The sequence below is a fragment of the Sciurus vulgaris genome (genome assembly GCF_902686455.1).
Source record: "Sciurus vulgaris genome assembly, chromosome: 17".
NCBI lineage: Eukaryota > Metazoa > Chordata > Mammalia > Rodentia > Sciuridae > Sciurus > Sciurus vulgaris.
In genome coordinates this window covers 4,315,506-4,341,307 of record NC_136478.1, presented here as the reverse complement: position 1 = coordinate 4,341,307, position 25,802 = coordinate 4,315,506, and the positions used below count along the sequence as shown (strand labels likewise).

Here is a 25,802-nt window from a genome sequence, read left to right as displayed (position 1 = left end):
AGAGCAAAGCCACTAATGTAGTGAGCCAAGGAGCGGAGAGAGGAAGAGCAAGGGGCTGGCGTTCCAGTGTTCCCTGCACCACACCCCCATGTCCTCAGGTCCCCACACTGGGCCCCACCTGCTAAAGGTTCCACCACCTCCCAATAATTCCACCCACAAACTAAACCTTTCACATAGAAGCCTTTGGGAACATTCCAGATCCACAGTATAGTACCTGCCAATCAAGAATTCTGTAGGCCTCCCATTCTTCCTTCATAATGAAGATGAATTAAAGACCCTTTAGACACAGAAAGGAAACAAGGGACGGTGCTGTAAGCAGGTGTTTTTTACAAAAGATATTTCAGACAGAGGGGAAATCCCAGAGAGACATGGGAATGCAAGAAGCATACATAAAAACAGAAGGTAAAATATGGTGAAGCTAATAATTATACAGGATGAGGAGTTTAAAATATTCACAGAACTAAAATTCATGACCACAATGTCACAGGAGGCAGGGCTGGGGAAGGCAGCGAGAGTCAACTCCGTGATGTCACTGGAGATGTGGGCCCTGTGGTATCTCGTGTCAGACTGGAAGAGCCAAATATCTATATCGCAACCCTGAAGTGACCGCTAAAGAATAGAAAAAGAACACAAAACTAACAAATTAACCAAAGGGAAAATGATTAATTCAAAGAAGACAAGAAAGGAGGGGCAAAGAGCATTTTTTAAATGAGCCAAATAAAAAAATAGCAATAAACACTAAGTATAAACCTAGTTATGCCACAATTAAATACCAACTGATTAAATACACCAAGATTATCAGATTATTTTTATTTTTGGTGGGGGGGGAGGGTACTGGGGTTGAACTCAGGGGCACTAGACCACTGAGCCATATCCCCAGCCCTATTATGTATGTTATTTAGAGACAGGGTCTCACTGAGTTGCTTAGCACCTCACTGTTGCAGAGGCTGGCTTTGAACTCAAGATCCTCCTGTCTCAGCCTCCGGAGCCGCTGGGATTACAGGCATGTGCCACCATGCTGGATTACCAGACTATATTTAAAAATCAACTACCTACACGTTACTCACAAAGGACACACTTTTAGTGAACAACATAAAAGAGAAAGCGCACCTTGATAATACTATACCCCCAAAAGGCAGCACGAACGCGGATTTTAATGCAAGAAACAAAACAAGAGGCCAACTGGCCACATCTTGATGGTAAAGGAAGCAACCGCAGGTCAGATGCCACAGTCCACAACCCTACATCTGGGTGCCCCGGCAGCACGGGTAAAAGTACGCAGACAGAGGACACAAAAGAGAAGTGGAGGGCCCACAGTCCTTGTGGGCGCCGTGGGCACCCCTCACATTCCCTGAGAGCAGAGCAACCAGAAGCCAAGACGCAGAGCCCTTGAGCAGCACAGCGAATGAGCCTGATGGGAAACTTGCACAGAGCCGAGTTCAGCAACCAAACTCCTTCCTCTCAGGCTCACGAGGAAAATTTTACCAAAGTTGCTCCTGTGCACAGATATAGAGAAAAAGCTAACAAGGTTTTAAACTGCCATCATTTAGAGTATCTCTCCCAGTCAATGAAGCTAAACCCTAAGATCACAACATAGCCAGCAGCACCCCAGCTGCCTGAGCATGAACCACCTCCCTGCGCACAGCTCGCAGTCGGGAAGAACGCTGCATAGGAAACACGGCGGAGAGAAGAGTGAGAATCTCAACTACCCAATGTGGAGGACGCGCAGTGCTCGGATGGAAATTATAACAAAAACCTACAAGACAAAAATCAGTCGGTCCTTAGAAAAGATTTCATAAAACTAATAAATTCACATCGATACGGACATCTTGCTTTTAAAAAGGTAAAAATCCAAATTACCAATATCAAGAATAGGAGGAAATGACTATAGATGTTGAAAGAGAATACTGTGAACAGATTTGTGACATGAATTTGGCAATTCAGATGTGAAGTTTCTCAAAACGATGCCAAAGGTTACCTAAGAAGAAATAGAGAAACCTTTAATAACTCAATATGGGGAAAAAATCTGTTGTTGAAACTTTTCACAAAGAAAATTAAAGGTCCAGATACCTTCACTACAGGTTTCCGGATAATTAAGAATGAAAACCACCAATCTTGCACACTCTTCCAGAAATAGAAGTAGAAGTAACACTTGGCAACTCTTTTCAGGAGACCAGGTTTTATCCAAAACCTGACAAAAATCTTATAAGAAACTAAAATTACAGACCAATCTTATGCATGAACATACATTTTAAAATCCTTCACAAAATATTAATGAGCTCAGCAACATATGAGCATCATAATAGTTTTATTTGAAAAAAGTCTACATTGATGCAAGATTTAAAAAAAACAAACAAACAAACAAAAAAAACTTTGTCAAGCTAGGAAATTCCCTCGTCTGATACAGGTTTGCAAGAAGAGCTGCTGTTTCAGCAAACATCCTGCCCAGAGGTGAGATATTGTACGGTCCCCAGGGGCTCGTGTCTGGAGTGCTTGGTCCCAGTGCAGCAGAGTTTGGATCACTGATGAATCGGTTCATTGATGGGGTCCCAGCTGATGAATGTGGGCAGGCGGGACCTAGTTGAAGGGAGCAGGTCCTGGGGTGTGCTCCCAGGCCCCTTCTCTCCTTTCTTTCTCTCTCTCCCTCTCCCGACCTCTCCTCCTCCTCCCGCTTCCTCTTCCTGGCTTCTCTGAGTTGAGCAGTTTTTCTCTGCCTTGATGCTCTGCCTCACCTCAGGCCCTGAGCAATAAAGCCAGCCGACCATAGACTGAAACCTCGGAGACCACAAACCAAATAAATCTTTCCTCCTTGAACTTGTTTTTCTCAGATATTTTCTCACAGTGATGGAAAGAAGTTGACTAACGCAAATACTAAAAAATTTTCCCTGAGGTCAGCTCAGTCCCAACCAGGGCAAGAAGGAAAGTAAAAGAAATACTAGACTTGGGAATTAAAAGAATTTTTTTTAACAGTATTGGGGATTGAACCCAGAGCTTACACATTAGGATAAGCACTCTACCACTGAGGTACATCCCCAGCCCAATAAACTCTTTTATTCACAAATATTTGTGAAATGTGTATGCACATATATATATATATAAAATATATATTATTCATATATATATTATATATATGAATATATATATATTCATATTCCTACATACCTAAAATAATCCAAAAGAATGTTAGTGAATCAAATAAAAGTTTTCAGATGTTGTGGGGCACAACTGAAGAACAGATCGATCACCACTGAGAAGTCAATTCGAGAATCTTTATTAACCAGCTGCTGACTGTCTCACACAATGCTCAAATAGCTATTGGGAGGACAGCCCCCAGCCTAGGGTTGCAGGGGTTTTTATACCATAAGTAAAGTATGTCAGTACATTAATCATAAGTGGCTGTTGCTATGATTCAAAACTACAAACTAACATCGTGAGATCTAAAATCATAAGCAGAAGGGGAAGTGGGTCAAAATGACCTTAGTTGGGTATAAATAAGTTAAAGAACCGTTACTAACATTAGACAGTTGTTCTCTGACAGGTACATTGTCCAAGAAAAATAGAAACCAAAAAGAGAACAATTTTACATTATATAAGAATTGCCATTTTGTGTTGCCAAACGTGCTATGCTAAGAAGTCGTTGGTGGGTACAGAGGTGGGGCGTTCCCGTGAGAGAAGCATTTCCTGCATGACAGAGAGTCTCAGGGTCAGAAATGGAGTCTGTCTGGTCATTGCCCAGATAGCCTGACCCATAACATTCCCATGGAGTCAAATATGTCAGCCCATCACAATGTGAGCTCCATATATGTAAAATTAATTATTTTCCATACCCCGGCAATAAATAATTAGAAAACAAAATTTAAAGCAATACTATTTGCAATAGCATCAGGGGCCTCAAATAGCAAGGTATAAATTTAGCAAGCGCTGCCCAAGTTCTCCACCCTGAAAACCACCAATGACCACTTTAGAGAATGTTTTTGTCAAATGTACACAAATAGGTAGTTACAATAGGTTCACATTCACACAACATGAAGACCCAGGCTGTTGAAATGTCAGTTCTCTCCCGCTGACCCAAGGAAGGCCACACCAAGAAAAGTCCCAGCAAGTGTGGTGGCAGGAGACAGACCTTGACCAGCAGACCATGGAATTTACATGGAAATACCAGGGGCTCAAAAGAGCCCAGGCAAACTTGAAGGATAAATGGGAAGAATTCACCACCTCTGTCCAGATCTGTCAGGAAACAACGGTCACGAAAACTGTGTGGTGTTCCCACAAGAAGGAGGAGCGGAGGCAGTGAACGGGGACAGAGGGTCAGAGGAAAGCCTCGCCAACGCCGTCCTGCTGTGAGGAGGGGGGATACCGCAGTGCAGAGGGAACACGAGGCCTTGGCGACCAGCAGCGCTGCGCTGAGTGGGTCAGCGTGCCCGAGAAGGACATCCTGGACCCCCTTCAGCCCCGTCCAGCAACCAGTTGTAAATATGTCACAGAGCAAAAGAGGAGAGGTGAGATGCCACCTCCGTTAGAAACAAGAGAAGCGCGTGTCCTCGGTGTGAGCAGAGATGTCTTCTGGTGAGACACGAGAACCAAGCATAAAAGGGAGAACGGCAGTGTCACTGTTGGGGAAGCAGCCGGTCGAGAAGCAGCCAGCAGCGCTCGAGAAGAGGACTTTATTTTACGCCGGCGGGCCCAGAGGAAAACAAAAGCTCCAAATTCTGAGCCCTGATCCACAGTTTATCACAGTATTTACAGGTTATTTGACATTATCTGAGACCCATCCTATCATTGGGGTTTTTCCTCTTTAAAAAAAAAAAAAAATTCCTAATCTGTGCAGCCAAAGGCCTGTGCAGGGTCTGTCACATGAAGCTGCTCAGAGAACAGAGGAGAGGAAACAGCTCTTCACAGGCATCTCCATTCAGGAGGGAGGAGTCGGAGTCTTAGGGCAGTGACTGACGACGCGTAAGGTAGGGAGCCATGGTTAATTAGGCTTCCTGGAGAAAGGCTGGGGGGGGGGGGCGACTGACCCCTCCCCAGGCGTGGGTCTCTTACCAGAACGTTTCTGCAATTTCATTTCACAACCAGGTCTGGTTTTGCCATCACGTCATGACCTTAACATCCAGGGCTTGTGTGTTCAAAGGAAGAACTTCCTTTCATCCCGTGATGTCATTAAGACAGCGAATTGCGTGTCGTGGACCATGCCTGGGTTGGGATGTCTGGGGAGGAAGATGTTCTGGGAACCAGCGGAGCGCAATGTTAATGAGCTAGAGGAGGAGATATCATGGTACCAAAAAGCCCTACAGTCTGGAAGCAAAAGACAACCCAAAGAAGAGGAGGCAAGAGGCTGAACAGGTACCTCACAAAAGAGGGCCTACAGATGCCAGCAAATGCACAGGAAGATGCTCTCTTTAGTTGATGGAGCAGATACAGATTAAACTATCCTAACCTAAACTAGCCTGCAAACTAATTGGGGAACTGCAATAACACATCTGCAAAACAGCTGAAATGCAAAGGTGGAAAATCCCAGGTGCCAGCAAGGCTGGACATGAGCAGAGCTCTCCCACAGCTGCAGGGTATGCCTGGTACAAGCCCTCTGGAAACAAAGTGCCAAATGAAACTGGGTGCATGTGTCCCCCACTATCCCAGAATCACTCACCAAGTACCATATATCCAATGAAAACTGTGTTCTCCAAAACTCGGGTCCAGAAGGCTATTAACAGCACCACCCATAAGAACTGCAAGTGGGAAGTTATCCAAATACACAGCAAAAGTAGAAGGACAGGCTGTGGTGTGTTCACACACCAGCATGTACCCAGCCACAAAAGCTATTCACAGAGACATCTCGAAACATAAGGTTGAGCAAAGGAGTGCTGAAACAAAAAAATCACGTGCTGAACAATTCCACCTATGAAAAGATGGAGCTCAGGCAAAACACATCGGAGCCTCAGACGACCTGGTGGATGAGTTCCTTGATGGGTTGGTGCTGAGGTGCGGGGGTATGTTCATACTGTGGAAATTCTTCAAGCTGTGTATTTATGGTACGTGAACAGTTCCTGTGTTGGAATAGGAAGAGCGTGCACCTGGTCAGCTGGAGCCTGTAACCTTCGGGCATTCTCTGATTACCTACTTACCCTATGGACAGGCTCAGCATCTTACTGTCCCAGGGAAGGATGATCCTCGTCTGCTGATAGAAGGACCAATTCTGCCAGAAAGGACAGTGATAGGATTTCTACAGAGAAAACAAAGCAAAGCATGCCCTCTGCAGTCCCCATAATGCTTTGCAAAGGGCAGAAGTGACACCATCATAACTTGCTACCCACAGTTCCACTTGCTAAGAACAGTCGTAAGACAGAACCACAGGAGCATTTTCTCTTAGGTTCCTCTCGGAGGTTAGAACCATGAGATCAGAATGAACTAACGCAAAAAGACAGACCAGACCCGAGGTTCACAGAAATAAAGATGCTTCAGATGTTTTGACTTGGGACCTCAAGGACAGTTGACAAAGTCTAGAATCGTGCTTCATTAGCAACATGGATATTGCCTAGGTTATAGATGAAAATTTGGGGAGGAGGAGATGCTTTGAAACCAATTTTCTTAAATTGTTATCAATTTTAATGAGCTACAAATTACATCAGAAGCTTTTCAGTATAATTGAAATGCTTTTGTTTTGCTAAATCGGAACTTCCTATAGTTAAATGATTTGGTGAGGAAAGCCTTTAATCCTATACATTAGTAAGATATGACCTTTAATGTTGGCAAGCATTTTATCTTTAGAGATGAATATCATCATTTGCCTTATGTGGTCCAGATTTTCTGAAAAGGTTAAGATAGTGCCTTCAGAGCACAGAAACTCTTACTAAAGACTTCAGTGAGCACAGAATTGCTGCCCTGTCTGAAGAAAGGAAAAATAATAACTGTTAGGAAAATACCATGCTAGAGAAAGAACATTCAGGAATGCAATCAAAGGCAACCCTTTGGGGGCTGTGCTGACCATGAGCCAAGCAGTAGCAATTAGCACTGGCCACATCCTGGGGTGAGGACTGCCCTGCTCAGGCAATTACCAGGAGGGTCAAATGTCAGTCGCACTGCCTCCTGTGGGCTGAAAACTGTCACGAGCCATTTCCTCAGCACTTCTGAATCCCACTGGGGTGCTCCGGGCCAGGGGAGGTGGCTGCACCACCTATTTCCCTGGTCCCTCCGCCTCCTCCTCACCTCTAACTGTATCTGCCACTCCTCCTTTCTGGGAATTGCAAGGGGCTCAGCACTTGGTGACGGTTACTGGATACGGCCCTCGTGCCGTAACGACCAAGTTTGTTAACTCCAAACAACAAAGACAAATATTTTGCTCTGATTACATCCAAATATCCTTGCCCAGCACCCATGCTATGCAGAGAATTTTAAAAGAAAAAGAAAAAATACATATACCTCTGTTAGTTCTCCCTATGGCTCAAAGTATATGCAGTCGGAAGTCTGTGCCATGTTCAGATTTCATAAGAAGTCTCTCCATGATTACCAAAATGATTACCAAAAGTCTCGTGTTCTCCTTCTATTTCCATCTGAAAGAGCAGGGAAGCGATCACATTAAAACAAGCCAAATTACCCCTAAATTCAGCAGCCAGTTTTCATGACTTAGCAACTTGTATAAAGTATGTGCGGGTCTGTCAGTGAAAAATGTGTCTACCAGGAAGACACACAGATATAGAACAAGCATAACAGCTATAAAATTAAAGTGGAATCGGCTGTGATCATGATTTTTCATAGGCTAAGATATTTCTGTCTTTTCCTTCCGTCCCCTGTATGATAGATGTTCTGAAAATACCACTGATTCAAAAGTGAAATATTGTTCAAAGTACATTCAGATTGATTAAAGGAGAAATCATGCTGTTTGGTCCCACAGAGGAATGACTACTGGACCCCCCGAATAACAACACCCCCGCAAACAGGGAATCTGAGCTTCAAAAGAAGCCAGTCTGTGGTCTTTCTCTTTATGTCCATCAACCAAGCTCTGGACGGCATGAGGGACACAGGAAGATCATTTAGATTGATTCTACTTAAAAGATGCTAGTTTGGATAAAATCAAGCCATTAGTTAAGATGGCAACCCAATTAAGCCAGCTTAACACCCCTTATCTCTGCCGTTATATTAATTGAGGAAGAAAAATAAATTGAAAGCCCAGCCATCATTCCTTGTTATTTCAAGTACAGCAAAATATCAATCAAGTTGGAAATACTAGCTACAATTCTGTCACAGAGAAAATGGCCCAATAAAAGGACTCTGGAGTCTGGTGCTAGGGAGGCTGCAGTCAGAGCTGTCTGGAGGAGCCTACACCCCACGGCCATGGAGTGAGCCTGGCTCCCAACCTTAGCAGCACCGCTAGGGCAACTGCAGCGTCCAGCCTCAGTGCCCCACCTGCTAAGCTGTCGTGAGAGCTAGAAAGGTCCTCACCTGGTAAGGACCCCAGAAACATTTGTGCTGACTTGAGCTGAGTCGTGGGCTGATTTTCTGAACTTACCTTCACAAAATCATCAGCATCCAGGCAGATAGTGACACACCATCTGCGACCCTCCAGTGGTGATCTGCCCAATTTTCTATGAAAGGGATGAGCCACAGAGCCCTCTGCTCACAGCAGGGCACTACATCAGAAAGTTAGCCAGAAAAGGCCAATTTCAACCCACCATTGATTCAGGGAACATGCCTCCAGCTGACTAGGGAAGTTTAAGCCTGTGTCCAACTACCTGACAGCAGGACACTTCCATATTGACCAGAAAAATCAGCCATCCTAAACATAATATTTTCATGCATTTTTATGGGAAAGAAACTGATTTGGGCATTAAAATACTATCCATCACACATGTACACCAACTCAATTCATCCTGCCTAAGTGTCCCCTGCCCCGTCCTCCTCCGCACTGCCCATTGCCCCACTTGGAAACAGCATGGCGACTGCCCAGTCCCCAAGCTAGAACCCATGCTCCATGAGGCTCTACCCACCGCCCTAGAGCTGTCCTCCATGTCTGGCCAGCCTCTGAAGCCATCCTCTGCTCTGCACCCTGACTGCCTTCCCAGGTCCCTCTGCGTCAGTCACACCACAGTCCTGACCTCCTGGTGGCCGTGCACACTCCCCTCACTTCAAGTCCTGCGGCTCTAGCCTGCTCTGCTTTCCATCAAAGCCATTGTCCTGCTATAATGTCTTCGAGCTTCTCACAACACAGCCGCACCACTTCCTCCCCTAGACAATCTGCATGCTTCCCACCAAGTGTCCTGGCTTCCGGCACATTCCAACGCCATCGTCCTGAAGTCAGTCCCCAGGCAGCTCTGCGCCATGCCTCTGAAGTCTTATTTAGCGCCACTTCACCTCTCAACTGAATGCCAGCCTGCGTGTGCTGACGTACCTGCTCCTGCATCTGCCGTGACCTGTCAAAGCAGGCACCCGTACCCTGGGTATTGTGCATCTCCAGTCAGGCAGAGTCCCGGTAAATGACTATTGACTGAGGATAAATGAAACTGTCATGTTGAAACATGGCCTCCAAATCAATTCTTCCCATTTATTACTTTCTCTGAAGTCAGCAGAACAGAAACAAAACAATGTCAAAAAATTAAATTTTAAAAATTAATAAACAGTTTAGGCTCCGATTATTATCTCTTCTAAAAGATAGAAAGTCCAAACCACGTGGATAATTGCTTCAGCTCTACCTCAGGTTACCACATGGGGAAACTGGCATTCATTTTGCAAACTTGTTTTCTCTCAGGTTAAATTTTTTCAATGTGTATGCTTTCTAAAATGAAATTATCAAGCTCTCTATTAACAAAGCAATAGAAAAATGCTTATGACTTTTAAAAAATAAGGTTCTTGGCCTATGGGGCACATGCTAAAAATTATTTGGAAAATACTGGTGCTAGGCCGCACTAAACACAACCCCAGGAATGAAGAAGCCATCCAGAAGGCAAGCCAAGGGAGAAGACTGCTTCCCACTCAGCCTTCAAGCAAGGATGCAGGCGTGTCTGGAGTCCTGTTCACATGCGGTGAGAGATCTGGCTTCTGATTGAAGGCTCAGCAGAAACACGAGGAACTGGGGGCCGTGCACGGCCCTGTCCCTGCGACCTGCCCTTGCAAGCAGTCTCAAACCCCAGCTGTCCCCCTCAGCCTCTTCTCAGCAGCCCACATCTGGACCGTGCCTCCTCTTCAGCAGGTCTGACCTCCTGATCATTCTCCCAAAACTGAGACCTTGAGTTTCCTAAAGAAGCCAGTGATATGCCAGCTGAAGTCCCCCTCATGGTCCTAGTGTGGACTCCCTGCTCTGAGTCACAGATCTGCCCCACCACACGCTTTTCCTCCCCCAAGCAAGGTAAGGCAGGCCTTGGAGTCAGATGCCGCCCAGTTACACAGCAGGACTGAGAAAGACCCTGAGGGCCAGACTCCATGGAGCTTGCCGATGGGCGTCCTGTGCCTGGCTTCCTCCAGTCCACTCTGCACACAGCAACCTCACCTTGCACACCACCCCATAGACAGCCACTCGCACTCATGACCCCAGGTAAGGCACGGGCTGCATGCCCCGGCACCGATTAGACAATGATGCGTGGCTCTGTGAATTTACTAAAGCCAGGCCATTGTCAAAGTAAACAGAGAAAAGGATGTAAAGTAGAATTGGGGAAGAGATTCTTTAATCCCTGTGTAACTTTTGATTTTAACATTTCCTTTCTGATTATTACAGCAATCGTGGTTATTGTAAAGGAAATTAAAAATAGAAAAAGATATTAGTTTAATGTTAATTACCTGGAGAGAGAATCATCACTTGGGGTTTAATATATTCCCTTCTAATCTTTTTCCAATCATACATACATTTTTTTAATTAGGATCATACTATTAGTCATGTCTATCAATGACGATATACAAAGCTTATGCGTATCGTTTCTGAATAGTGGAACCTTCCAGAAAAAGCTCAGTGTTTTTTTGGCTAAGTGGAAATTCTGCTTGGTCATGATTCTAAATAAAATTCCTGAGATTAAAAACCAAAAAGAAAACCTGCCCCATTTCTCATTACCCTCACACAGCATCAAAGCAATGCAGGACAGCTGTGCCACCCAGGCTGCTTTGGGCCCAGCTCTGCAGCCCCCCTCACCGGGCAGCACCCCATCAGCCACATCAGCAAGGGAAGCACGAGAGGCTGCTCTGACCTTTTTGCCTGGTGCTCTGACCACAGCACCCAACATTGAAGCTGTGAGCTCAGGCTGCAGAGTGGGATCTGCAATTGCCAGTTATTCCAGTCAGTCTATGGAGGAGCTGGAAAGATCCAGAAAGGGAAGACGAGTCATTAGGCAGCAGCCTCGAGCAGGTGATTGGCTGATGTGGTGGCGCCTGGAACAAGGAACTCAATGCTTCTGAGTCCCCAGTCTCCTTTTGTGGAAAATGAGAGAAAACTGGGAAGTAGGACCCCAGGTGCCAAAGGCAGCAGCCCAGCTCCTTCGCTCGGACCTCTCTCTTGGCCTAACCAAAAGCAGGGCTGAAGTTCTCCAGGTTCATCCTCTGCTGTCCTTAGTCATACCACCCTGCTTCTTATAGAAAATGCCAGCACTGCACCTCAAAACCAGGAGCCCAAAAGCCTCAGGGTGAACAGAAACCAGGCACACAGGAGCTGGCCAGGCCAGGAGTGTGGCCACAATGTGCCTGAGCCCAGCCACCTCATGGGCAGCTGCCACTGCTCACCAGGAGGAAATCAGCTAAGTTGTCTGCACTGAAATCAAACCATGGGTCCATTTGTCCCATCTTATCACGTGACATGCCAAGGTCATTACACACTGTCAGTGCTGAGTGGGAGCAACAAAGCCCAAAACCGAGGCCAGGAGCCAGGAAGACAGCGGCAGCGTGCCCAGTCCAGGGAGCAAAGGCACCTCCAGGTCTTAAAGTCACATCTGGAACTGATTTAGTCAAAGAAAGAGTGACCATTGGAAAGAAAAGGGTGACCACCCCTGTCTGGCAGCACTGTAGGCGAGACACAGCATGAATAGCACAGGGCGGCACAACTGGGGCCCTCCCATCAAGAGGGACAGGCCCTCCCTGGAAGTGGGTCAGACAGAAAGGGGTCTTCCTGCTGAACAGCAGGCACTGTCTCAGGTCGCCTCTCAGCCTTCATTTTATCATTTGGAAATGGAATTTGACGGGGTTTTACGGTGGGGGGAGTTCAAAATACCTCTTTACCTCTCAGCCGCACCGCTGTGCGACAGAACTGCTAACATTGTCCCCGTCACTGAAAGCAGGTCCTTCTGCTGAGAAACCAGTGACCAGAGAAAAGAGGGCGGAGCAGCCATGTGCTTTCCCATGACTCTCAACAGGAGGAAAGAAGGCTGAGAAAGGCCAGGTGAGAGGGCGGAGGGAGCCACCGTTAGGGATGGCAGGGATGGCAGAGCAACTCAGAGAGGAGGGAGCAGGCCGTGCAGGATGCCCAACTCTAATGGCCAACAGGCCACAGCCCGGGAAGAACCAGTGGTCGCCTTGAGAGGCCATGCCCCTTGGGAAGCCCTCAGGTGGAAAGGAGGAATCGGGAGAACCTGCACGACCCAGAGACCCCTTGCTTGTCTCCACTGCTTGTTCAGAGGGAATCAGGTTTCTCACAGCGCCAAGCCAGGTCAGCGGAAATCCTGGCACCCAAGAGCTTCCGACCACAAGCCCAGCACACATTTTTACCAGACTCTTTGCATGACTTGTGGATCAATCACACATTCAGTTTTGTCCTACAAATTAAAATCAAGTCATGCTTAAAGCAATCTCTTTAAATTGCTGTTGAAATGGTGCAGATCCTACAGCACCCCTGGTGTGCCGTGACTACCCTTACCCATCATTTTCGGAACTTTCTTTCATGGATGTGCTGCCCCTCACCTCAGTTCCCTGGCTTGGCCTGCCCTGTGCCACACCTGGATTGTCACAGCCAGATCCCCGGACATCTGAGCCTGTTCAGGAATGAACAGGACAGAAGTCACAGAGGCAGAGAGGGCTTTACCCAAGACCCTGCCTTTGAAGTAGCAGCCACTGTGGAAAACAGGGTGCAGTGCCGTTCCCCCCGAAATCAAAGAATCACCATACGATCCATCAGTTACTCTTCTGGACGTACACCCCAAAGAATTTAAACAGGAACTCGAACAGATTGGGTGTACCTAGGCGCACATCATCATCGTTCACAATAACCACAGCTGGAAGGAACCTGAAGGTTCATCCGCCCATGGACAGATAAACAAAAGGAATATTAATTAGCCTTAAAGAGAAAGGAAATTCTGACACCACCCAGGTGAACCTTAATGACACAGTGCACAATGCTAAGTGAAATAAGCCAGCCACAAAAGAGCAAAGTAGAACTGTATTGCTGGGAACAGAACGGGGGCCTTGAGGGCAGGAAATGGGGAGTCTAATGGGTATAGAGTTTCCACATGGGAGGAGAAAGTTCTGATGGAGGCTGTCGAGAGTTGCAGAACAATATGAATGTACTTAGTGCCACCCTATTTACACTTACAAGTAGCTGCGTATGTTATGCCACATAATAATTGCTGGGCCACAGGAAGCAGAAAATAACATGTGGTCTGTGGAAGGAGGCCTGGACTCACCAAGTTCATGCGAGCTTGTGTTCGTCAGCTTTCCGTTGCTGTAACAAAAATGACTGAGAAGAACAACTTAAAGGCCGAAAAGTTCATTTGGGACTTGGGTTTCCGAAGTTCATTGCCCTGGGCTCAAGGTGAAGCAGAACATCATGGCAGAAGGCATGGTGGAGGAAAGCTGCTAGCTCATGGAAGCTGAGAGCAGAGGAAGAGAGAAAGTGAGAGAGAGCAGTCAGGGGTAAGATACAGTCCAAGGCCATGCCCCTGGTGACCTGCTTCCTCCAGCCATGACCCACCTGCCTTCAGTTACCACCCAGTAACCCATTCAAATTATCAAATCCATCAAATGGATTAATCCACTAATGAGGTTTCAGCTCTCATAATTTAATCATTTACCCCTGAACATTAGCCAACATGTGAGCTTTTCAGGGCATACCTCATATCCAGACCATAACAGAGTCCAACCCCAAACTCCTCTAGGCCTCAGCTCCAACATCCCTGAGGTGAATACCTGGGATCCAGGGGTCTGAACTTGCACCAAGCCCAGGTCTGCACTTCCGGTGTCTGTGAAACCCTCCCAAGTGAAGGTAGGTGTGTTCCCCTGGAGTCGGGGTCGCAGCCTTCCTTAGATCCCCACTGAAGGCCCACGGGCTGGAATGGTCCATCCCTCAGGGGCTTTTCCGGCTCCTAGCGTTGTAAAGACAGAAGCCGTGCAAAAAGTCACAGCCCTCCCCACATCAGAACTCGGACGCCCTCTGATCTTTAAAATGCCGCCCTGAGAAGACAGCCCGTGGGGAGCGGCCCACAAGGGGAAGCAGCCTTCCACCACACGCCACCCTTGCAGGTTTGCCCAACCAAGGCTTTTCCCTCTTCAGGTAGAAAGTCCAGGCAGGAGGGGCACCGCCCTAAGGAAGCCTTGGTCCTGAGATTGGTCAGAGTTGTCCCACGGGGCAGGGGCTGCTTTTGGGAAGGGAGTGGAGGGGTGAGGGACTGCTGCTGAATATCTGAAGAATGCTTGCATGCTCCGGATTTCCTTAACCCAGAAACTCTTGGAGCCAAAGGGGCTGGAGAAGGGCCATCACACATGTTCTCAATTTCACCTGAGGTTCGGGCGTGGCTTTTCTCCACCCTGGGCACAAAAACACGGAAGAACCTCTTTCCCAGAGGATTTTGCAAATCTAGTCTCTACCTCATCACCCAAAGAAAGGAGCTCATTCTTCTGACTGGAGAAAAAAGACATCAGCGGCTGGCCTGGGAATAACACATGGGACATCGAAGACGGTGGGGTAATTACGTTGAGGAAAGGCTCGTTCTTCTGGCCGTATTTCAAATGCTGGTAATGCCTTCCCATCCGTACTACCAAATGACTTTCCTTTGTAATATATTCAGAGTGAAAAAATGTAATGGATTCTTCTGAGATATTCAATTAGCTCAATAAAAAGAGAAAAATAATTTTTCAATAAAGAAATTTAGCTAAATGACTAATGCTGACAGTGAAAAACCAACTTCAGAGTAATTATGCATTTCTTTTGAGTTTTCTCTAACAAAAGTTGATATGCCACCGTTAGAAACGGCCATCCCTCCAATCACTAATTCCGTTTGCATTGCTAGTTCAGCGGGTTTATTGGAATGTTTACTCTGAAAGCGTCTCTGGGTGTTGATATATTTATATATATATTTTCTGCCAGCCCCAGAAAAGCGCATCTGTCCTCGATGCTCAGGACTCACCGCTCAGCTTCCCTCAAAGCAGTTTCCTCCCCAGTGAAAGGAACCTCGTTTCACCAGGACTCCAGCACCAGTCCCCGCAGAATCCTGTGGCTTCCCTTGTTCCTCATCCTCTGGGGTTACCCACACCTAACCCCAGATGGTTTCCTCTTCTTACGGTTCATCTCCTCTGTCTCTTTTGCAGAACCACCATCTGCCTTTAAACTTTGGGGTTTCCCAGGGCTGCACCCCATGGGCATTCGGCACTTTCCCCTTGGATACCTAGTTGGCCAGAAGGTCTCACAAGTTTCTGTGTGTAGACGACTCCCTGCCTCCAACTCAGCTCCCGCTCCTCCCAAGCTACACGCTTCAGCACAGTGTGTTGGCTTTGAGGGACTGTAGCACAAATCTGGGCCCACGTACTTCCACCGGCCTCTGCTTGTCCCCTGGCAGCCCCAGTCGAGCACCTAAGCACGCAGGCACTTCCCCCGTCAGGTCACTTACCCCATTGCCACGGCCCTGTCAGCAGCCTCTGACACCTCCTATCAATAGTTATGTTTTCTAAAAGTGACTGAGATTGTTCCACGACCTTCCTAAAATAAGCCTCTGGTGGCTTTGTGCAGCCCAGGGAAGCTGCACAGGTTCCCATGACCACCAAGTTCCTCCTGCCCCACCTGGCCTTTCCCACATTCCCCCCTTGCCACCCTTCAAGAGACTCTGCTGTGGGGGGGCAGACCCACATGGCACCTGACAGTTGTGCACAGACAGCCACCAAGGGAGGGCTCGGCCCTCAGCTGCCTGGGCCGGGGGTCCTCCAGGTTCTCCTCACTCCCGGGTTCCTCCAGGCCCCCCGTTAGGACACAGCTGTAGGCCACAAAACCGCTGTGCCTCAGCACAACCCAGGATGTAGCCATGGCCCCTTTGGGCATTACCTGCATGAAGGCCACAATGTCCACTCCTTTTACTGTCTGTGTCAGTGAGAGACTGAACCTAAAGAGTTCCTATTCAATTTGCCTGCTGTGTGCTTGAGTCCTGTCCCCTACCTTCAGTCAGAGACATGCTACCTGGCTGACCATGTGACTCAACATCTCTGAACTCACCATGCATTCCAAAAACTAGGTGGACACAAGATAAAATTAAGCTGGAAGTCTGAGGAAGTGCAGGTAAAAATAAGAAGCATAAGTTGGGTCGGTCCTGTCTAGGTCCACTGGGTAGAATCACAGATGCTCCCCAGCCTAGGACGGTTCCAGTCCGATAAAGCCGTCCAAAGCTGAAGGCGCGTTTATTCCCCCACCAAACGAACATCGCAAGGGGTGCTCAGAACACTAACCCGCCTACGGGGGTAAAATCATTTAAACAAAGCCGACTCTGTGACACAGAACTGTGTAGCTGTGTGATTTATGGAACACTGAAGGCCACAAACAGGACAGGGCGGGTCTGCTCCCTCACCATCAGACAGTTGGAGGGCGGGACCACAGTAGACTGCTACCAATTTAGGGGGGCCTGGGATCCTTACAGGAAAGAGCCCAGTAGTCACACTTAGAAGCTGTGTCCTCTAGAGTTGACTCCAACTTGTCTAAGTTGAAATTAGAAACTACTGATGAATGGTTTTTCCTGAGAGCAAACCTCTAATGCACCTGTGAACTTAAGAGTCAAGCTGAGTCTTACTAACATTCAACATCCTTCCTTTAAGGGAAAAATGGTGATTAGAAGGGCGTCTTGAAATAGGGACCCTAAGAGAAAAAACAGTTCAGGAACTAACTGAAACATTAAAGGAGAAAGGCTTTAAAAGTAAGCTCAGAGGTTAGCTCACGAGGGCTCCTGCAGAGCAGCCAGCCTGCGATTTTACTCATCATCACCGACCTGCCCTCCAAATCTGTCCTGACCTGACGTTTGGCTGCCCCAGCCCCCATTGGCCCCATCAGCCACCTGAGACCCTTTTCCTCCCAAGAGGGAAGGCCCCTGGCTTCACCGTCGCTCTCTGTAGTTAACACTCTAGCGGGGGTCCAGCTGCTCCAGAGGACCCTCAGTTCCTCTCCCAGCATGCCCAGCCTCCCTGCCGCACCGTAACAAGCACCAGGCTTCCTATACCAAACGCCTAACCTGAGAAGCAGGGAAATGTGGCCCTTCCAGGGCCTCTCATGTGTTAAATGACTTTTGGGTCAAAAACTCAACATTCCAGATGCAAAGGATTTAGCCGGAAGAATTTCAATCAACGGTTCTCAAATAGGATATTTTAAAAAACCATGGTAAACCAACACACTTTATACAAAAGATGCAATCTATTGTTAGTCCTTCCTGAAACTGTTAATTATGGTGGCTACAAAATGCACTAAGTGTGCGCTGCAGAAGGACCGGGAGGTAACCCTCCCGTTCGCCAACTGCCTACTAACGTCTTGCCCCTTCCACAGGCAACCCTCCGGCCACGGGCACCGGGACCTTGCTGATAACCCTGGAAGACGTGAACGACAACGCTCCCTTCATCCACCCCACGGTGGCCGAGGTCTGTGACGATGCCAAGAACCTCAGCGTGGTCATTTTGGAAGCATCGGACAAGGATCTTCACCCAAACACAGATCCTTTCAAGTTTGAGATCCACAAGCCAACCGTCCCCGACAGAGTCTGGAAGATCTCCAAGATCAACAGTGAGTCGCTGGAATATTGCCCCTCGCTTGCAGCTTGGAACGCTGCCTCTCTGCTTCTCTTTCCAAACACTCTTCCTCTCCTACTCTCTGGGTTCTCGGGGTTTAAGTTATTCACACATTGTAGAATACGGACAGTTTCCTTTGGCTTCCTTTTTTTTATTTGTACTGGAAATTGAGCCCAGGGTTCTCTCGCACTGAGCTACACCCCAGCCCTTTCATTATTTATTTTTTTTATTTTGAGACAGGGTCTCTCTATGTCATTGAGGCTGACCTCATTCTTGTGATCCTCCTGCCTCAGCCTCCTGAGTCCCTGGGATTACAGGTGTGTGCCACTGTGCCCAGCTGGACAGTTTCCCTCCAGTAATTGAATCCAATCCATAGAAATACTTAATATGAGTTTCTTATATCTGCAAAAACACAAGTTTTCTCTTCTGCTTCCTGCCCTCTCTTGTGCCATCCATCCCCAGCGTTCCCTTACTAATCTATAATCTCTGCAACCCGCCCTGCCCGAGGGGCCAATTGTAAGACGGTGGCTCTGGGTTCTCCCTGTCTCTGTGTTGTTCTATTGAACTCCACACATTCTCCCTGTATACCTGCCTTGCACAGAATACTGGCCAGTCACCCCAGGCTTGAGCCTTCGAAAGCTAGGGCCGCCACTTCTCCCCACATGACTCTTGGCTCAGGGTCTCCCGTCCCAGAGACACAGAACTGTGAACTTTCCCCAGCACTCTGGAGAGAGGCTCCAGGGAGCACCCGCCTTCGTAGGAGACCAAGAACAGAGGGGCTGGAACAAGAACCTGCCAGGTCTTCAGCCCAGACCTCCCCCAGCTTGGCTCCACCACCTTGGCTTCTGTGGTCACCGGGATCTTCTCCATGTCCTTCTTCCTCATTCATGAAACTCACAAGGCTCTTTCTCCCAGTCTTTCCACATTTGACCCATTTATCATCTATCATCTGCCTTATTGATTATGGAGGGTCCCTTTTCCAGTGCCTCACCCACTTTCCTCAGCAAATATGAACCTTCTAGAAAAGAAACCACACAGGAGTACATCTGATGAATCCTCCATTCGCTGTCCTTCCGTGACGAACTTGCCCTGCTGTTGACCTGGTCAGGGTCCACATTTGACATCACTGGTAGCATTGTTAGGGGGCAGAGAATGGCCCATTTCATTATGTTTTGAAACTGTGCATAGACTTTTCTATTAAAAAACCTCCTATCTGTGATTATAGCCCTATCTCATAGCTCATGTTATTAGGGCCTCTCTCATGCTATTGATTCTATTTGCCTGTTAGTCTATTTTATTGCTCTTTAAAGAATGAATTCTGTTCCCCTGATTATTTTTAATTAAAACAGCCCTCCTCTTGTTCGAGGGTTTGGCTTTACTTGCTTGTTTCTATAGCTGTAGCTGACTCTGTAATCATCACCAGTTCTTTCCAGCTGGAATTTTCCCATTCAGGAGTCTCTTCTCGACATCCCAGAGTTAGCCTGCCATTCGTCACTTTGGTCACCTCCTGCTGAGGATGATCGTCCTTGGTTCATGTTATCACTCTCTTGTTTACCCTCCTGAGTTATTTCAGAGATGAAAGACTCCTAACTGACTTTGTTGTCCCCAGTTTCTTTTCTGAATATTTGGCACCAGAAAAGAGCCATTTGGGAAAATATCATAGTCATCATCTGCGTGAGTGAAAGGAGAAGAGCCCCAGGCCCAGGGACAGGACAGGTGGAGGCCACTCCTGAGTGCGGCCTAGTGTTCAGGGCAGGTCCTCCCACACTCCTGGGATTAGGGGAGGAGAGGGGAAACCCAAAGATCCAGTCCCCATGTGTGGTCCTCACCACACCTAGGGTCATGGCCAAGGATGGATAAGCCCCGGCTATGGTGTCCGTCTCCATGACAGCATGTGGCGTCCTGCTCAGGTCTGGAGCGGTAGGTAGGTTTTCCCATGAGCTTTCCAAGTGTGGAAGGCGATCTCTGCGGAGATGGGTGGATAGGTGAAATAAATGCCCAGGAGGAGTTCTTGGTACTTAATCATTTTCATGACAGTGGCCCCTCAAACCTGGTCATGACAGCTCCAAGGCGTAGACCCTGTAGCAATGGAAGCATCCATCCTGGCACTGTCTCATAGAGGAGCCACCAGCCACCTGTGGCCACATGGCATTTGAAAGGTAGCTACTGCCACCAAGGAACTGGATTTGTACTTTAATTTGGCAACAGTGAATTTAAGTGGGGATGCCCCACGACTGTGCTTTCAAACGCAGGCTTGTCGATCGATCTTGATGGTGTGTTCGGCCACCAGACCTGTTTCCTGTGGAAGAAGTCTTACCTCCCCCGGGGCCTCCTTGTCTTCACAGATACACACGCCCTGGTAAGCCTTCTTCAGAATCTGAACAAGGCCAACTACAACCTGCCCATCATGGTGACAGATTCGGGGAAACCACCCATGACCAACATCACAGACCTCAGGGTACAAGTGTGTTCCTGTAAGAATTCCAAAGTGGACTGCAACGCCGCGGGGGCCCTGCACGTGGGCCTCGCCTCCATCCTGCTCCTCTCGCTCCTCAGTCTCGCGTGTAAGTCGGCCTGACCCCAGTGTGCGTGCCGGGGGAAAGGAACGTCACCACCGTCACGAGCCCGTTTTTATTTTTTGTTTTTCTTTCTTTTTTTCTTTTTTTCTTACATCTCTTTCCAAAACAATTCATCCCAGAGGAAGCATTAGCCTCTGGTTTATGTCTGTATGATGGGAGTTTCTGCATGTAAAATGCTCCAGCTAATGTGTGCAGCTGCCTTAGCCCCGCCAGCCTGCAGAGCTGTCAGTCACTGCTGGCCTGCAACCCAGGCCACCACAAAACTCCCTGCAGATGCCACTCAGCTGGAGCTAATGAAAATGTGTCCAGGCGGGTGACTGGCCCGCAGGGCCCGCTTCTCTCCCTGTCGTGCAGAATGGCCCTTTACAAGGTTGAAGTAGACGCTGCCCCTTTCTAAGAATGATCGTCAGAATTCACGAGTGGAGGCCGGTATGAGGAAAGATAAAATTTATAATCCAACGCCAGAGAGACTGGGTGGCCTACAAAGCCAAAAACACTCACTTTTCAGGCCTTTTTAGAAAGGGTGCTGGTAGTAGTCACTGCCTGCTTTAAGGCATCCTCCATAAGATGCCTGTGGACACAGGCACAGACCACATCTGTCACACAGTGTGGGAAGAAGTGGGGTTCTCTCCTCCCCTCAGATAAGATTCAGATCCAAGTAGACTAGCCCTAGCCAGGCAGCTTTCTTCCCTATTTCCCTCACTGATCTGGTGATTTGATCCCCTTCAGAGAAGAAAACACCACCCCTAGAAAGGTCCCTGGGCTAGTGAGCGACGAAGCCCGGGAGTGGTCATCAGACCCCTCCTTTATAGAAGTAGATGAAGAAACGTGTGTTTATTACGGTGGTGTAGACGGCTTTATTGCAACTGAGAGCTGAACCAAAGGATCTGCATGTCCTTCTTTGACATCCAGAAATAAAGGAAATAAAACTAATGACATTGAGGGTGATAAAAAACGGAAAGTGTTGTTACTGTCGATTTTGTTGTGTAAATTACATGCTGATGACATTGAGGGGTGTGTGGCTCCTCCCCTAGTGCCCACCCAGAGCAGCAGACGGCTCCTCGCTAGGCTGCACCTGTAGTTTTCCAGCACAGCTCCGTGTGGTCTAACCCGGGTAGTCTTAAGAGACTCGTGCAGAAACTTCTGACCATTGCTTTTAGCTTAATAATCAGAAATAGCAAGAATAGAAAAGGAGATCTGTGAACCATTTTAACAAGTACCAAAATCAAATTTCTCTGTATTGAGGGGATGGTGGAGAGCCAAAGACAACTCATTTTACTCCACTGAAATTTCTTGTTAATTTTTTATTGAGGCATTATTTTCATACAGTAAAATCCATCCAGTTTAAGGTACACTGGTGAATTTTGGTGACCGTCCACAATCCCATGGCCATACCACAATTGAGATAGTTCCCTTTGCTATCAATCCCTTCCACCTACCAGGCCCTCACTGATTTGCTGTCTCTAATGATAATTTTGCCTTTTCTAGAATTTCCCCAGAATGCCTTAATATTTTGTTCCCTTTTTTTGTGAAGTGTGTTACTGGCAGAGGCAGAGCCTGGAGAAGCTCAGAACCTGAGCAGAACAGGCTGTCCTCTGCCTGCAGCTGGCCCCCAGTCACGCTTTGCGGAGGAGCCATGGTTCTTTAAAGTGATCTGACTACATGGTCGATGATAGTTGACCCTTGAGGGATTTCTAGGTGCCACGCACAGGCAAGCAAGAGCTTTACATAAATTACATAGATTACCTCGTGTAATCATCTCAGCAAGGCTAGAAGGTAGGATCATTTACATTATAGTCTAAATTGACTTAAGACGGGGATTGGAGACTCTAATTTGAAAACAAAAGGCTGGAGACTAATTTAGTGGATTTTATTCAGTCCAAAATTTGTTTTAATTTTTAACCAATTTGCCCCCTAAGGGACACTTGGAAATGTCTAGAAACATTCCTCACCGTCATATCTGGGAGGATGCTGCTAGCGGCACCTAGTGGACAGAGGCCAGGGCGATGCTGAGCATCCTGCAGTGCACAGGGCACCCCAACACCCAGAGCCATCCACCCCAAGGTCATCAGAAGCCTCAGGTGGTCTCTGGAAACAGATATGGGAGGCAGAGCACCAGCCTGAGAAGTCAAACAGCTTGTGACCACTTAGAAGACAAAAAGGACCGTGTCCAACCTAAGGAACCTCTGCACCGACGTTCCTCCCATGTGCTGCTTCAAAAATGCCCCGTAGTTTACAACTGTCTTGCAACTTGGCTACGGATGAGACCCGAACCTTGTGCAAATCTAAGTGGCACATGGAAACACAGAAGTCGTAGCAGAATGGAGGCCATCTCCAGGGGGCCCTTCTGGGCAGAGGCAGGACTGGCAGATTGCAGGAAGCTGAGAAAGGCCGGCGTCCACGTGCACGCCACCCACAGACTGAAGGATCCCCTCCCCTGCCCTCTCTTGATGGCATAGGACTCTGTGACAGAAGCCCAGGTCTGGAGGGCTTGGACAACTAGGCCTGGAGACAGGACAGTTTTCATAGCTTATAGAAACCCCAGTCCTGGCTGGAGTCCCTGCTCCTCTGTTGGAATTGCTTGGGCGGGGAAGCGCCTGCAGGGAGTGGGGCAGAAGAAAATGCTTCATTCCGAAGCTGGACCTGGGCATCCTCCAGGAGCTCCTCCCGGCAGACAGCTAGGCTGGGTAGAGCAACAGGCTCCATCACTAGGCCAGCCCTCGCAGGGGGCCCAAAAAAGTGCCCAGGAGCGGGAACTGGGGCACTGGGCTGCTAAACACATCCTACATGCATGTCACCCTCTGTGAACTTTTCCACTGAGCGACGTTCTCACAGTCCACAACTCTGCTACACCATGCCTTATTCCCTCTGGGAACACAGCGCTGCCCACCTGAGGTTGGTTGATAATGACTTCCAAAGATGTCCTCTTGCCAATTCCGGGATCCAGAGAACCTCTCACCTTAGCTCATAAAAGAGATTTTGCAGATGTGATTAAGCCAAGGGTGATAAGATGGGGAGGTGGCCTGGGTTAGTCAGGTGAGCCCAATATCATCCCAAAGTCCTCCCGAGAGGGACAGGAGTCAGTCATATATACCACATGATGATGAAAATAGCCAGAGCTGAAGAGAAAAGAAGCTACACTGCTGGCTTTGAAGGAGGAGGACATAGGAACCTGCAGAAGCTGGGAAAAGCCAGGAGACAGACTCTGCCTGGGGCCTCCAGACGGAACCCGCCCTGCTAAACTTGGCTAACGGTTAGCTCTGTAAGACTCATCCTGGACTCGTGACCTCCAGAGCTGCATAAGAAAATATCTGTGTTGTCTTAAGCCACTACATTTGTGGCCATTTGTTATCACTGTAATAGGGAATGAGCATACCATTCTGTGACCAGGACAGTCATCAGTCTCTAAGCTGCAGGTCCACCTGCTCAGCATTTAGCACTGCTGTGCTAATGTGCATGACTAGGCTGGTTGGTAACAAGGCTAATTGTGAGCATTGTCTCAGAGGAGGGATTTGGCATCTGAAGTCATCATTCATGTCTTCAAGGAAATTCAGCTCATGCGTGTGTGCACGTGTGTGTGCGCACATGCTGTGGATGGAACCCGGGGCCTCACACAAGCTAAACATAAGCTCTGCCTTGGCCCCAAGTGGAGCTTCTTAACATATAAACCAGCAGAACCATTATTCTGTCTTCAAATGTCATGCTAGAGAGAAAAAATAAATTCCCCAAGGTAGTGCAGTGTTTGTTATAGCTTGTCAGTCACTTATCCAGTGTTTAGCTAAAATGTTTTGAATTAAGTTGTGATATCCCCGACCTAACTCTGAGCCTTTTCCATTCAGGTCTGTGAGAACTCCTGACATCTGAAGCTTGACTCCCAAGTTTCCATAGCAACAGGAAAAAGAAAAAAAAAAAAAAAAAAACCTATCCAAATCTGAAGATTGCCGTTTACAGCTATTGAACTTCACAACTAGGCCTCAATTGTCCCGGTTTTCATTTTCTTTGCTATTTCACTTAGTCTGTACTTCACCATTTTGACAGCATCTTCCTTCCTCCTTTAATTAATGGAACCTCTGAATTTTCCCTGAGTGTTTGAAGATCATGACATAGAACTTGACCTTCAGGGAGCAGGAACAAAGACTACTTTTTCTGACGTGTTGACATTCTAGCCACTGCTCCTCACATCCAGCTGTGTCTGTGGGTGCGTATTTGTATATGTATGCGTATCTGTCTGTGTATATACACGGTATTTATAGAGAGAGACTCTGCAGGAGAAGCCTAGTTTTGATATGCCGTTCTTCCTTGAAAGGTCAAGCAGAGGGGCAGAAGCTAAGTCAGCTAAACCCTCCAAGGCCTCAGTCAAAACCTTGGCACAAGTACAGGCCACGGAGCAGTCATCTCTGTCCCAAAGCCACATCTCCACCAGCCCATTCGGCCTGAAGGCTGATGCTGAACCACCAGCGGGCAGGTCCCTAGAGAGGCAGGGCAGAGAAGAAGTCATTTCTCATTAGTGTGAAGACCACCACTAATTCCCACTGCCACCAAATGCTGTGATCCTGAGCCACGGTGGTGAGAGCAGAGCAGGAAACCATGCCATCCAGTGCCAAGGAGAGGGCTGCCACTTCTTTCATGGACATCAACATGCATTTGTATGCAACCTGAATCCTTAGTCCCACTGGCTCCTGTGGCAGCTTGGGTCATGGTGGAGACCCTCCTCCGTGGTGTGTGCACAATTGCAAATGCCATCGTGGAAGTCAGACATACATACCAAGAGGCCAACAGGTACCATCTTGTATACACGTATATGCCCACATGTATAGACATACATTTATGCACATAAACACCGTTTATTTCATATATACAGGCATAAAATAGAGTAAATACAGGTAGTTTTAAAAGTACCCTTTTGTGTGAATTGACTACCGTCGTTTGCAAACCTGAAAATAAAAGATGTTCATTATGTATGAGAAGTAATTGATTTTTATTCTGTGAGCATGTAAAAGAGGAAAGTTAGTGCTTGTACTACAATTATCTTCTTGTGGATAAACTATAAACGAACCATCTGAGCTCACACCAAATTTTTCTATCAAATAAAACTAGTGACAGCCTGTGGCTTTTTCTTAGAGCTTGCCACGAGCTAGGGTAAGGTAAGTGTCTTAGCATATTTTAATGCGGTTGCTTACTAAAGGTTTTAACCACACATGCGCACATGCACACCCACGCTTTCTTATGCAATCTATGTTTGCCCATGCTTTTCAGTTAGCCTTTTGTAGGAAGTAGAAGTCATATGTTGTCTTT

The 25,802-nt window shown here is 47.6% G+C and overlaps 1 protein-coding gene across 1 annotated transcript in view; it reads left to right on the top strand.

Moving 5' to 3' along the window:
- CDH13 (cadherin 13) overlaps positions 1–25,466 on the top strand; it is a 906,077-nt gene extending 880,611 nt beyond the window's left edge. Inside the window, exons 12-14 of the mRNA XM_079116937.1 lie at positions 17,690–17,923; positions 20,274–20,492; positions 24,347–25,466. Of these exons, the coding sequence (XP_078973063.1) occupies positions 17,690–17,923; positions 20,274–20,492; positions 24,347–24,354 (461 nt within the window). The 3' untranslated portion in view covers positions 24,355–25,466. The remainder of the gene's footprint in view (positions 1–17,689; positions 17,924–20,273; positions 20,493–24,346) is intronic.
- The last annotated feature ends 336 nt before the right edge of the window (positions 25,467–25,802 follow it).